The sequence below is a fragment of the Myxine glutinosa genome, chromosome 2 (genome assembly GCF_964187855.1).
Source record: "Myxine glutinosa chromosome 2, kmMyxGlut1.1, whole genome shotgun sequence".
Taxonomy (NCBI): Eukaryota; Metazoa; Chordata; class Myxini; order Myxiniformes; family Myxinidae; genus Myxine; species Myxine glutinosa.
In genome coordinates, this window is record NC_136262.1 from 53,180,713 (window position 1) to 53,193,325 (window position 12,613).

General features: G+C 45.3%; 1 protein-coding gene across 4 annotated transcripts in view; it reads left to right on the top strand.

Annotated features, from left to right (window-relative positions):
- The window catches only part of RCC1 (regulator of chromosome condensation 1), a 47,877-nt gene that overhangs the window by 6,290 nt on the left and 28,974 nt on the right, over positions 1-12,613 (top strand). For all 4 annotated transcript variants that reach the window (XM_068108204.2, XM_068108201.2, XM_078773306.1 and 1 more), the window contains exon 6: positions 8,808-8,904. In XM_068108204.2, coding sequence (XP_067964305.1) covers positions 8,808-8,904 — 97 coding nt within the window. The remainder of the gene's footprint in view (positions 1-8,807; positions 8,905-12,613) is intronic.

A 12,613-nucleotide genomic window follows, 5' to 3' on the forward strand; every position in this document is an offset into this window, starting at 1 on the left:
ACTTGACCACAACCTTCACCACCCATGCTGTACCAATGTTTGTTCAAGTGTTACGGATTCGTCACTTCCGTTGTTGTGGTTCTCATCCACTGTAAACATTGTTGGTTCCATGTACTATTATTGTTATCGTTTAAGTGAATTGGAGATTACTGTTTTCAAAAGGTAAAAAAAGTTAGTGTTTTAAAAGAAACCGGAAACCGGACCGGGAACCGGACGAGGAAGAAGAAGAGGGAGAAGAAGAAGGAAAGGAGAGAAAAAGGAGGCGGAGCGAGTGAGGTCGGAGAAGGAGCCGAGCTGCGTTGAGGTTTTGGAGCAAACGCTGGCGAACGGGGGTCACTAGCGAACTTTGGGGTTTCCTGGGAAAGGGATTCCTGCGACAGAGTGGTTATCGCTGTGACAGATTAACCTGCGTGACAGGTTTTGCGGTTGATTCCGAAGAGAATCATTGGAGTGTCGTTACGTCTCGAGAACGGACCGTTGGCCATTTTGCCTCGCGCCTGATTTCGGATCGCTCCAGGTTTTTCACCTCGCTTCAACCATTTCAACGCGTCCAGCCGTTAACCTGGTGTGTGTGTGTGTAACGTGGATTTCGAGTGGGAATTTGCGGTTCGCCGTGTGGGGAGCCGATGAACATCCATACCCGAAGGTGTGATTTCCCAGTCGCCTCTTGAGGGTACCTTTGCCTATCTTTGGCAGTGTGACTGTCAATCGAACGGGATTCTGGTCGATACGACATCGTTCTGACGATCACTGGAGCGTAGATCGACTTTGGCTTGATGCCGGGATAGAGACATTGGGGAATGTTCTTTTCGCTCACTTGGAGCACAGTGAGTTATATTGTACGAAACTGATGGTACCATCATAGGAATGAGATATTGGTTGTACAATTGATTAATATTGTTATTGTACTGTTATTCTTGTGTGACCTTAATACAATACTTGTTTGTTGGGAACAATTGGTGTGGTTTCACCATTGATCTTTGACACACAGAATAACACATCTTTCTGCCATGACTCCTCTCGGGGCTCGGAGGTACAACACGTAACACAAGGGGGGAGCACGTAACACAAGGGATTAGAAAAATTGGGGTCTGAGGAGGTATATGGGGTTGGGTGGGGTGGTGGGGGGGGGGGGGGGGGTTTATACTGAATCGAGGCTCGTGAAAGAGCTGACAACCACGAGGGAAAGACGGCATCAGCCCACGGGTCCTAAAATCCTGCTCTGCTGCTCTATCTCACCCTCTCTCTGTCCTTTTCACCCTCTCTTTTGCTCAATGTCATCTGCCAGCATCCTGGAAATCAGCAAACATTACCGCTTTACACAAAAAGGTGCAAAAACAGATCCTTGCAACTACAGACCAATCAGCCTGCTCCCAATTATCAGCAAAGTCATGGAATCCATCATTGCTTTGGATATGAAATCTTTCCTCTTCTCCAACGGCTTGATCTCTGATCATCAATTTGGTTTCAGACCAGGTCACTCTACTCTGGACATGCTGCTTCTGCTGTCTCAACAATGGATGGAGGTCCTCAATGCCAAACAGGAAATCAGAGCTGTCTCCCTCGACATATCACGTGCCTTCGATACGGTCTGGCACCCAGCTCTGCTCACCAAACTCTCCTCCTATGGTATCCATGGAAATCTCCATGCATGGCTTGCGGACTTCCTCTCTGGTCGTAGTCAACGTGTGGCCCTGAATGGATTTCTCTGAACTCCCCTTCCTGTTCAGGCTGGAGTTCCCCAAGGCAGTGTTCTGGGCCCTGTGCTTTTTCTGGTCTTTATCAATGATCTCTCCGACTCTCTGGAAAATCCTCTCTATCTCTTTGCTGATGACTCCACTCTCTGCCGCTCCATTCCTCTGCCCTCAGATCGGCAGTCTGCAGCCTCCTCACTCTCTGAAGACTTGGACAAAATCACAGACTGGTCAAACAAGTGGAACATGTCTTTCAATCCTGACAAATCTCACACTCTTACTATGTCTCTCCGAAAAGATCGACTGGACAACGCTCCCATCTACTTTCTCAACAATCCTCTCCAAGAAGTTCTGTCGCTCAAGCTTTTTGGTCTCACTATCTGCCATGATCTTTCTTGGGAAAACCACATTTCCAAGCTGGCCTCCAAAGCCAGTCGCCGACTGGGCATCCTCCGTCGCGCGAAGTCCTTCCTCGGCACACCTGAGCTCCTCACCACATACAAGGCTTTCATCCGCAGCTCAATGGAATACTGTTCTCCCCTATGGGCCGGTGCTCCTGCCTCACTCCTAGTTCAGCTTCACGCTGTTGAAACCACAGCTTTCAGAATTATTGGAATCTCCTGCGATGAAGCTATCTCTGAGGGCCTTTCACTCACTCACCACAGGCAGGTAGGTGGTCTTTCTGTCTTCTACCGACTCCTCTCCGGCCTTGCACCCCCAGCTCTCTCTGTGCTCTGTCCCCCAAATATTCCTACAGGTCGCACAAGATCTGCCAGCAACCCTCTGATGGTTAAACTGCCGAAATCTCGGCTCTCTGCTCACCTTCACTCTTTCATTCCTCTTTTCTCCCGCCTCTGGAACAAACTCCCTCACTCCCTTCAATCCCACTCGTCCCTCCAGGTCTTTAAAACAGCTGTTCACCACCATCTCTTATCTTCCCCCATCCAAAACCTTGATCTTTTCTACCCCCGCTAATTCACCCCAGGTCCACCTTGTTTGAAATTCCAACTGCTTTCCTGGATGTCCTGGCAGTGTCCATATGTTTTATACCTCTCCCACCCCCCTCCCTTCCCATGCCCCCCCCCCCAATGCCCTCTCCCTCTCACAGATCTCTCGATGTCTCCATGTCTCTCGGTCCCTGCTCTCAAAATAATGTTGTGTTTGTGTCCTTCCTCCTCTCTCCCCATCTTGTCTACCGCTCCCGATGTTATATGTTTTATGTGTCGGTTTGTCTTTCTGTGTGATTAATGTTCGCTCTTTCACGAGCCTCGATCTTGTATACAAAAAAAAAGAAAAAAAAGAAGACAGTACAGGGGGAAACATTCATTAAAACACATTCAACAAAAAGACATCCAGGAACACAGTACAGGGGGACCGCGAGGGAAAGACAGCACAGGGGGAAACGTTCATTAAAACACATTCAACAAAAAGACATCCAGGAACACAGTACAGGGGGACCGCGAGGGAAAGACAGTACAGGGGGAAACATTCATTAAAACACATTCAACCAATTTGGGTTGGTTTGGGTTGGTTTGGGTTGCCCCCCAAAATAAGAATTTCTTTGTTTGTTTAAACTTTAAAGTCTTATGATTATGTTAGTTTGATTCTACATGCTGCCCTGTCTTCTAGTAACCATTGAAATTGGTTTAAAATACCTTTAGTCAGTGCAGTATACTGTTTATTCTACCAGGTGAGCACCAGGGCTATTGCCCCTATGTTTTCCTCTGAAGTATTGTTACGTTTATAGGGGGTAGGCAATGGATTACCTTAGAGCCAGGTAGGAGTGTATAGGATAGTGTGCTCCAAATGTCGCAATGAAGAAGAAGAACCCCCATTTACCCAAGTCGGGATCTGTTAGACCGGATGTCGTGTAAGGTGTATAATTGTCCCCATGACGAGGGGTCGGGTTATGCTAATTAGGTAGGGGTTAATGGTAAATCCCCTGTATGTAAGTTGCCTCTGACCTTTTTTCTCTGTTCCTTATGACACACACCACACCCGCCATGCACCCCACACCTAAAATAAACACTAAATAAAAGTACCCGGAATCAGGACATTCAACTACCGCTGATACCACTGACCTCGTGATCACAAAGGCTGGCAAGTGGCCGTGAGGCCATGCCCGAAAGAACCATTGGTCAGGACGGCCAGAGAGCAATGAGATGGCACTTGCTGATAGGAGCATGCACGGACGTCGTCGGATGACGTAAGAGTAAGAGCCCGGGGAATAAAAGAACAGTGTCCCCGACATTTTCTCTCTTGCGTTGGGGCCGTCATCACAAGCAGTCGAAGATACGAGCTCTTGCACCAGGGACATTTAAAGCGAACGATCGCAGATATTCTCTTCTTGCACTGGGTTTCTATTGAAGAGACAGTCACATTTTCCTGCTCTTGCGTTGGGACAGGGACATTGGTGTCGTGCAGTCTGACATTTGCGCTTTTTTGGTTCGAGCGACCGCATTTTCCTTTCCCTGGCTCGTTGGTGCTGACGGTGCGGCGGCTGTCTATGCTGAGAGACCGCGTGGTCGTGCTGCGTGAGAGTGCTGTGTGGAGCGGCCTGCTCACTTCGCGCTCGGCGGCTGGAGGAACGAGCTGTGCACCAAGGCCTGTTTTCCCGTGCACGGACTTTGCGCCAGGGCGTGTTTTCCCGCGCAGGGACGTGGGGGCCTGTGACGATCCTGGACGATCAAGGGGACCAGAGCTAAGTACACAAACACACATTTTTACTTTCAGTTATTTTTCCCCTTGTGTTCTTTTACGGGGCGTCAGGAAGGGCATCCGGCCATAAAACATTGCCTCAAAAAGAGAACCATGACAATTACAACTACATGTGGGCAGGGTACAGCCCAAAGTGGAGATCGGTTTCTGAGGTTTGGGACATGGAATGTAGGGACAATGACAGGGAGATCAGGAGAAGTGGTGGAAGTAATGGTCAGAAGAAGAGTGGACATATGTTGTGTGCAAGAGATGAGATGGAAGGGAAATGGTGTGAGTGGTGAAGGGTAGGCAGGGACAGAAATACAAGTTTGTGTGGCAAGGGTGCCCGGAGGGCGTGAATGGTGTTGGTGTCCTGTTTTCTGAGGAGTTTGTAGACAGTGTGGTGAGTGTGACTAGAGTGAGTGATAGGTTGATGATGGTGAAAATGATGATTGGAAGGCTCTTGGTGAACGTCATCTCGGGATATGCTCCGCAGGTTGGTCGAAGCAATGAAGAGAAGGACAAGTTCTGGTGTGCGATAGAGAAGCTGATGGAAAACGTGAAAGATGAGGAAGTTGTTGTGGTAGGAGGAGACCTAAATGGACATGTGGGAAGGAGTATGGATTGTTTTCACGGAGTTCATGGGGGTTACGGATATGGTGTGAGAAATGGAGAAGGTGAAAGGATTTTGGAGTTTGCCGATGGAGCTGATTTGTTGATTTGTAATACTCAGTTCCAGAAAGAGGATAATAAGCTTGTTACATACACGTCAGGTGGGTCGACGACAACCGTTGACTACCTGATGGTGCGTAGGCGAGATAGGGGGCACCTCCGGGACACAAAGGTGATCCCGGGAGAGGAGGCTGTTTCACAGCACCACTTGGTTGTCTGCGACGTAAGGGTGAAAGGTGCGAGGAGAGCTCGGCGGGTGAAGTACCAACCGAGAATGAAGGTGTGGAGGTTGAAAGAGGTGACAGTAAGGGAGGCATTAAAAGAGAGGCTGAGTAGGGTCGAGGATGATGTGGTTGAGCTTGAAAGTGGTTGGATGTCAATGAAAGCTAGTCTGTTGGGAGCCGTTGGTGAGGTATGTGGATGGACAAAAGGACCACCGAGGCACTCGGAAACATGGTGGTGGGATGATGAAGTTGGAAAGAGGATTGACGAGAAGAGGAAGAAGTTCAAGGAGTGGCAGAAGGCGAAGGGTACGGGAGCAGAAGCAGCAGAGCATGAAAGTTATAAGGCAGCCAGGAAGGCTGCAAAGAAAGAGGTAGCAAAGGCGCAGGAGGCATGTAGGAAAATGTTCGGAGAACGCTTGGATTCGGAAGAGGGTCAGAAAGCAGTATTCAGGATTGCAAAGCAGATAGCGAAAGAGAGGTGTGATGTGATGGGGGTGAGTTGCTTGAAGGATGAAGTGGGACAAATCGTTGTCGACCCAGATGGAATTAAAGGAAGATGGAAAAGATATATGGAAATGCTGTTGAATACAGAGAATGAATGGGATGGCAACATAGAGAGTAACCCAGTTTTAGGACCGGCAGAGAAGATAACTGAGAAGGAAGTTGAGGAAGCGATAAAAGCAATGAAGGGTAGAAAAGCGGGAGGGCCGACGGGAGTTGTGGGAGATATGTTGAAGGCAGCAGGAAGTTGGGGTGTGAAGAGAATGACAGAGATCTGTAATCTGGTGGTGAAAGAAGGCCGCATTCCAGTGGATTGGGAACTGAGTACCCTCGTCCCTCTATACAAGGGGAAAGGTGACCCTCTGGAGTGTGGCTCGTACCGAGCGATAAAGTTATTGGAGCATGGAATGAAGGTATTGGAAAGGGTGTTGAAGAGGAGGATAAGGAAGAAAGTGAAGATCGACGAAATGCAGTTTGGATTCATGCCAGGAAGAGGAACGACAGACGCGCTTTTCATTGTGAGGCAGTTGCAGGAGAAGTACATGGAGAAGAGGAAGAAGTTGTTTCTTGGGTTTGTTGATCTGGAGAAAGCATTCGATCGGGTTCCACGCAAAGTATTGACATGGGCATTGAGGAAGTTAGGAGTGGAGGAATGGTTGATCAGAGTAGTGATGGCATTGTACAAAAGAGCGCGCACAGCTGTAAGGACGAAGGACGGGAACAGTGGTGAGTTTGAGGTGAAGGTGGGAGTGCATCAGGGGTCGGTACTAAGTCCACTACTATTTGTAGCTGTGATGGAGGTGCTGGCTCAGAACGTAAAGGAGGGTTTACCGTGGGAGTTGTTGTATGCAGATGATCTGGTGTTGATTGCGGAAAGTATGGATGGACTGAAGGAAAAGATGAACACGTGGAAGGAATGTATGGAGACAAAAGGTCTGAAGGTGAATATCGGAAAGACGAAGGTGATGGCAAGTGGTAAAGCATGTGGCGAGGTGGAAAGAACTGGGAAGTGGCCCTGTGCTGTGTGTCGGAAGGGTGTCGGAGTGAACTCCATTCAGTGTACAATGTGCGCTGAGTGGGTTCATCAAAAATGTAGTGGTCTGAGAGGGTCATTAACCAGTGTGGCAGCTACATTCAAATGTAAGGTGTGCACAGAGGGAGCTGCAGATGGAGGAAATGTTGAGTTGGATCTTGGAGACGGCGTGAAGCTGGAAGGTGTGAAAACATTTTGCTACCTCCGTGACATGCTGAATGGAGAAGGTGGATCAGACTCGGCAACGGTTGCTCGAGTGAGATGTGCATGGAAGAAGTTTCGGGAATTGAGTGGCATGCTGATGATGAGGGGAGTGTCGTTGAAGCTGAAGGGAAAGGTGTATGCTGCATGTGTGAGAAGTGTTATGATTTATGGGAGCGAGACATGGGTAATGAACGTAGAGCAGCAACGAAGGTTGGAAAGGGTGGAAATGCGAATGGTTCGACGGATGTGCGGAGTATCGTTGAGAGAGAGGAAGACAAATGATGAATTGCGAAAGATGATGGGAATAGAGCCTGTGATTGATGCTGTGAAGAGGAACAGGTTGAGATGGTTTGGTCATGTGTTGAGGAAGGATGAAAGTGACTGGTTGAGAAGAGTGATGGAAATGAATGTAGAAGGAAGTAGAATACGGGGAAGACCGAGAAAGACTTGGCTAAAGATGGTGGAAGAAGAAATGCGGGCAAGGGGGTTAACAAGGAGAGATGCAGAAAATAAGGCAAAATGGAGAAGATTGTCATGGGGACCGCAAGGCTAACCCCCGCTCTAGCAGGGAAAATGGCCTTTAAAATGCATGTTGTTGTTGTTGTTGTTCTTTTACGAGTCCGTTGGAGAGTCCCTCGATTAGGAATCTTAGTTTTATCGTGCATTTCTTTGTGCCTGGCATTTATTTTATTAAATCCTTTTATTGTTGAATTTTAAATCCGTGTAGGTTTGAGTTGATTACCAGGGCCGAAGACGTCCAGTGTGGATCTGTACAGGTAAGACCTCCGCTGCCCTTTGCTGCCTCCTTCCACGTATTAACACTGCCAGAGTTGACTGAACGCCTCAGAGTGTAAAGCTCGATCGGCTACTTGTTACCTTGGAGGATCTTAATTCCCAGGAACACGACATGTGCATATCCCACACTGTCTCTCTCGCATTTACACTCTTCTGCTTTCCTTACTTCTTCTTCCTCATTTACCTCCCGTTTCTGGATTCGCTCACGTCCGTCGGCGTGTGCCGGGGTGAGTCAAAGGCCAGACGAACACCATGCTCTCATTCTTTATCTTCTCCCCTTCCTATCTACGTTTCCCCGGTATGATCCTGCTGGGACCATGTCCTGTGTGTAGTTAATTAAGTAAGACCCTAGAAGGGGATAAGTGCGAAGGCTTAGAATCTGTTCTTCTGTGCCTTTCCTTGATTGTTTGCTGTTCCTGTACCTACGTGTTTCATGATTGATTGATTATTGTGCTTTGTAAATATGTGTTTATTTCCTTTGGTGCATGGTTTTTTTCCCATCCTGCCATTTCGTGCCATTATATCTACTGCATTTATTGTGTAAGATTAGATGGACAGGAAGTTCTGCCCCACTAATTGGCTCCATAATTAGCCAGTGCATGCTCAACGGTTCTGTCTGGCCGTACATAATAAATGGACGGGTGTGCACTGAGGGTACGTATCCCAATTGGCATCGCCAACCCCTCGGAAAGGTAACGCATTTGTAAAAGAGGGAGTACCCTGCCTGGTTAGGCGGTATCAATTGGTGTCGTTAGTTGCCTGCCAACCCGACGAGCTGCGGATTTGTACACGGTGCGGCGGCCTGTAGAGCCGGAGGTCGGGAGGGGTTCGAGAGGTCCCCCTCATGGTGCACCCCTGATCCCTAACAGTATATTTCTCCAGGAAGCTTAAATTTACAAGTAAACACTTTTCAGCTTGATTTAAAAAGTAATTATTGAAAATTTGGCCTCACTATAACATGAAGACTTTTTTTTTGTCTCAATGAAGGATAACGATGGTGTGATTGGCTTGCTGGAGCCCCTGAAGATGTGTCCTTTGCCTGTACAGCTGCCTATCAAAGCGACCATCATCAAAGTTGCATCAGGTTAGAACTGTCATGATACTTTCCAAATCAACACGAGCTGTAACATTATTATACAACAACAACAGGCATTTTATGGCCATTTTCCCTGCCAGAGCGGGGGTTAGCCTTGCGGGCCCCATGACAATCTTCTCCATTTTGCCTTTTGTAATGTTGTCTCCATGACAATCTCCATTTGTAACAACATTATTATGGTGGAAGCTATCAAAGGAATTTCTATGCCGTCGCCAGAGGCATTGTTTTCGGGCTGTCCATCTGTCCGTCCATGATAGGTTTTTGTTACCATGATAACTTAAGAACGGCTGAAGGGATCTAAGTCATACTTGGTACAAGATTACCTGATAATATTATGGAGTGAAGAGGTCAAAGGTCAGAGGTACCTTCAGGTAAAAATTCTGTTTCTGAGATAACTTGTGAACCAGTGATGGGATTTTGACCAAACTTGGTATAGGTATATACTCTTATGATGCAAAGGGGCACTGATTAGATTTTGGCATCAAGAGGTCAAGTCAAAGGTCAGAGTCTATAATAGGTTTTCGTTACTGTACTAACTTAAGAGCGGCTGAAAGTATCTAAAACCTGGTAAAAGTATGTATAATGATGCAAAGATGAACTGATTAGATTATGGGGTCAAGAGGTCAGAGGTCCCATTCAGTAAAAATTCTGTCACCAAACTAACTTGTAAACCAGTGATGGGATTTTGACCAAACTTGGTACAAGTTTATGTTATGTTGCAAATATGAACTGATTAGATTTCGGCATCAAAGGCCAGAGGTAATGTCAGGTAACAACGTGATACTGGAGAACTTTAGAAGGGGAGGGAGTGGGAGCTGTGAGGGATAGATTTAATTTTTAGATATTTTTTTTTGGAGTTAGATTTTTCCATCTATTGCTAAAATAAGAAACGTCCTTAATTTGTGTGTGTGTGTGTGTGTGTGTGTGTGTGTGTGTGTGTGTGTGTGTGTGTGTGTGTGTGTGTGTGTGTGTGTGTGTGTGTGTGTGTGTGTGTGTGTGTGTGTGTGTGTATATATATATTTGTGTGTGTGTGCGTGTATATATTTGTGTGTGTATGTGTGTGTGCATATATATTTGTGTGTGTGTGTGTGTGTGTGTGTGTGTGTGTGTGTGTGTGTGTGTGTGTGTGTGTGTGTGTGTGTGTGTGTGTGTGTGTGTGTGCGCGTGCATATGTGTGTTATATCCACTGCCGCCACTCGCTTGGATGAACAGGAAATGGTAGGAATTTGACACCTCTAATACATGGATATTTCTCATATTTCCTATATTCTTGTGAGTATGATTTGCATCCAGGAACAACAATTATGGTTAACCATTTTGAAATTGCCACTCTTTCGTTAAATGCTGAATTTTTTTTTTTTAAGAGTATAGTCCGTGGGCTAGAGGGGCCTACCGTGCACCCCCCCTATGATCCTACTTCTTGGGTGTCATTTTGTTTATTGGTATCTCCCCTAATGGAAAAAAGATGTTAACAAGAAAAAAACTCATTTGTTCTATGTTTTTTAACTCCCTATTTCGATCTATGTCAAAATGATGTTTTTTCACAGATTGCCCTATTTCTTGGGGTCCGTGAATTTTGTACTTGCAACTGAGGCTCTCTCTCCGTAAAGATATGTCCAAATTGAACTAAATTTGGACCATGTTAGCATTAACCTTATCACAATCAATCGACAAAATGTTATGGATATAGTTGTTTGTCTTCATTTATTAATGACGTCACATAATTTGCATATCATGGTACATGTTAGATGACATAACAGTTTAGCATATATTATGTGTTCATCTTAATGAATGTAAGCGTTTATGGTTACATAATTCCAGTTAGATACATTACAACAATGATTAAAGCAACCAAAGCTTTAATGGCAAATAGTTTTGTGTGATAGATTTCTACATCTTTTTCTTTTTACCACACTTCATGAACACTATTGAGTGCAATAGTGACAAGATGTCTAAGTCATCTTTCTTATGTAGGGGAAGGTGGGGCAAGTTGAGCCAGTTTTTGTTCTTGGAATGTTAGGACTGAACTTACTGATGATCTTGCACAAATGAGTATCTTGCCTTCCAATTGAATCCTTGGGAAACATTTTGTAGCTAGTTCTTACTTTCTATCCCCACACTGAAAGTCACTGTGACCTTTGAAAAAACGGAGGCCAAATGGCTCAACTTGCCCGCCTGAGGGGTAAGTTGATCCAACCTCTGGGGTAAGTTGTACCACATAGGGGTAAGTTGATCATTGCCCCAAATAAAGATAACTAAAGTAGAAAACCATTGTTTTGCCAGAAAAATATTTAATGTTGTAAAGTTCTACAACACTGAACGAAATGATTACCTTGTGTTCATGGTTATAGTAATCAGTTACGAACAAATTGAGTCACTCATAGAAAAACAAGATTGTCAACTGTGGTAAGAAAAGTCAACTCAATCCACCTGTCACAGTTTCAAGTCACAATTAAACAAAAAGTATCCCAAATAGTTGATCATTGCCCCAAATAAAGATAACTGAAGTACAAAAATTGGTCTGCCTGAAAAATATTTAATGTACTTGTTACAACACTGAACGAAATATTTACATGTGCCTTGTGTTCATGGTTATAATTCAATGTGGCAGCTGGATTGAGTTGAAAACAGCTGCCACAGTTTTAAGTCACAATAAAACAAAAGTGTCCCAAATACACCCAGAAAGGCCAACAGTCAGACTGTGGCAATTAAGGCACAATATCTTGCTCATCAATGCCAGCTTCATCATTTGGATCTGGAACTAAAACTAAAACATGTCAGAAATCAAGTCAATTAAGCTGCCAAACTGACAAGTCACAATTGAACACAAGCTGTCCAGAACAACGGGCAGAACTGCCAACGCACTTAGGCTGTGGCAGCTTACGCACGATGTCTTCCAGTTCAAATCCTGCTTCATCCTTTGGGTGCCTTTGGAGCGCTTTGAGCCTTTGGGGAAAAGCGCATTATAAATGCTAATTATTATTATCTCCACCAACATGAGTTGGCAAGTTGAGCCAGACCCTACGGGGCAAGTTGAGCCATGGCTCGATTTGCCCCGTAGGGTCTGCCTCAACTTACCCCAGTCTGAACTTTCTGAGATGTCTCCACATACACACATATTCTATGCATCCATCGTATTAAAGTCTATGACAAGAATGGAGACACATACCTGGACTAACAATTGTCATCTGATATCCATATTATATCTATGCTGCATATGGAAGAAACGTGAACTTACCTGTTTTACACCTTTTTACTTTTATGGCTGAAAATTGGATTTTTCCCTCTGCAACACTGGTTTCTGTTTCAATTTAGAAAACAATATGGCAGAATTTGGAGTTATGCAATGGGGCATCTATAGATGGTGCCACCACAAAGTCTGACTCATTCATAACTGGCTGGGAGGTGGTGGCTCAACTTACCCCTATGCTCAACTTGCCCCGCCTTCCCCTACAAAGTAGTCTTAAATTTGAGGTAATAAATAGTACACAGGAAAAAAGACAATTGTATGTAAAATGGTCACAAAATGTAATGACACTGCTATTCAAAGTATTCAAAATATCCCTTGGGTACTCTTTGTGCGATGAACCTTACACACGGTTCCTTATGTTCAGTTTAAACGGAATAATAAACAATTACACTGTTTAACACCCAAACTTCGTAATTCTTGAATACAATAATTTGATAATGTAAACTG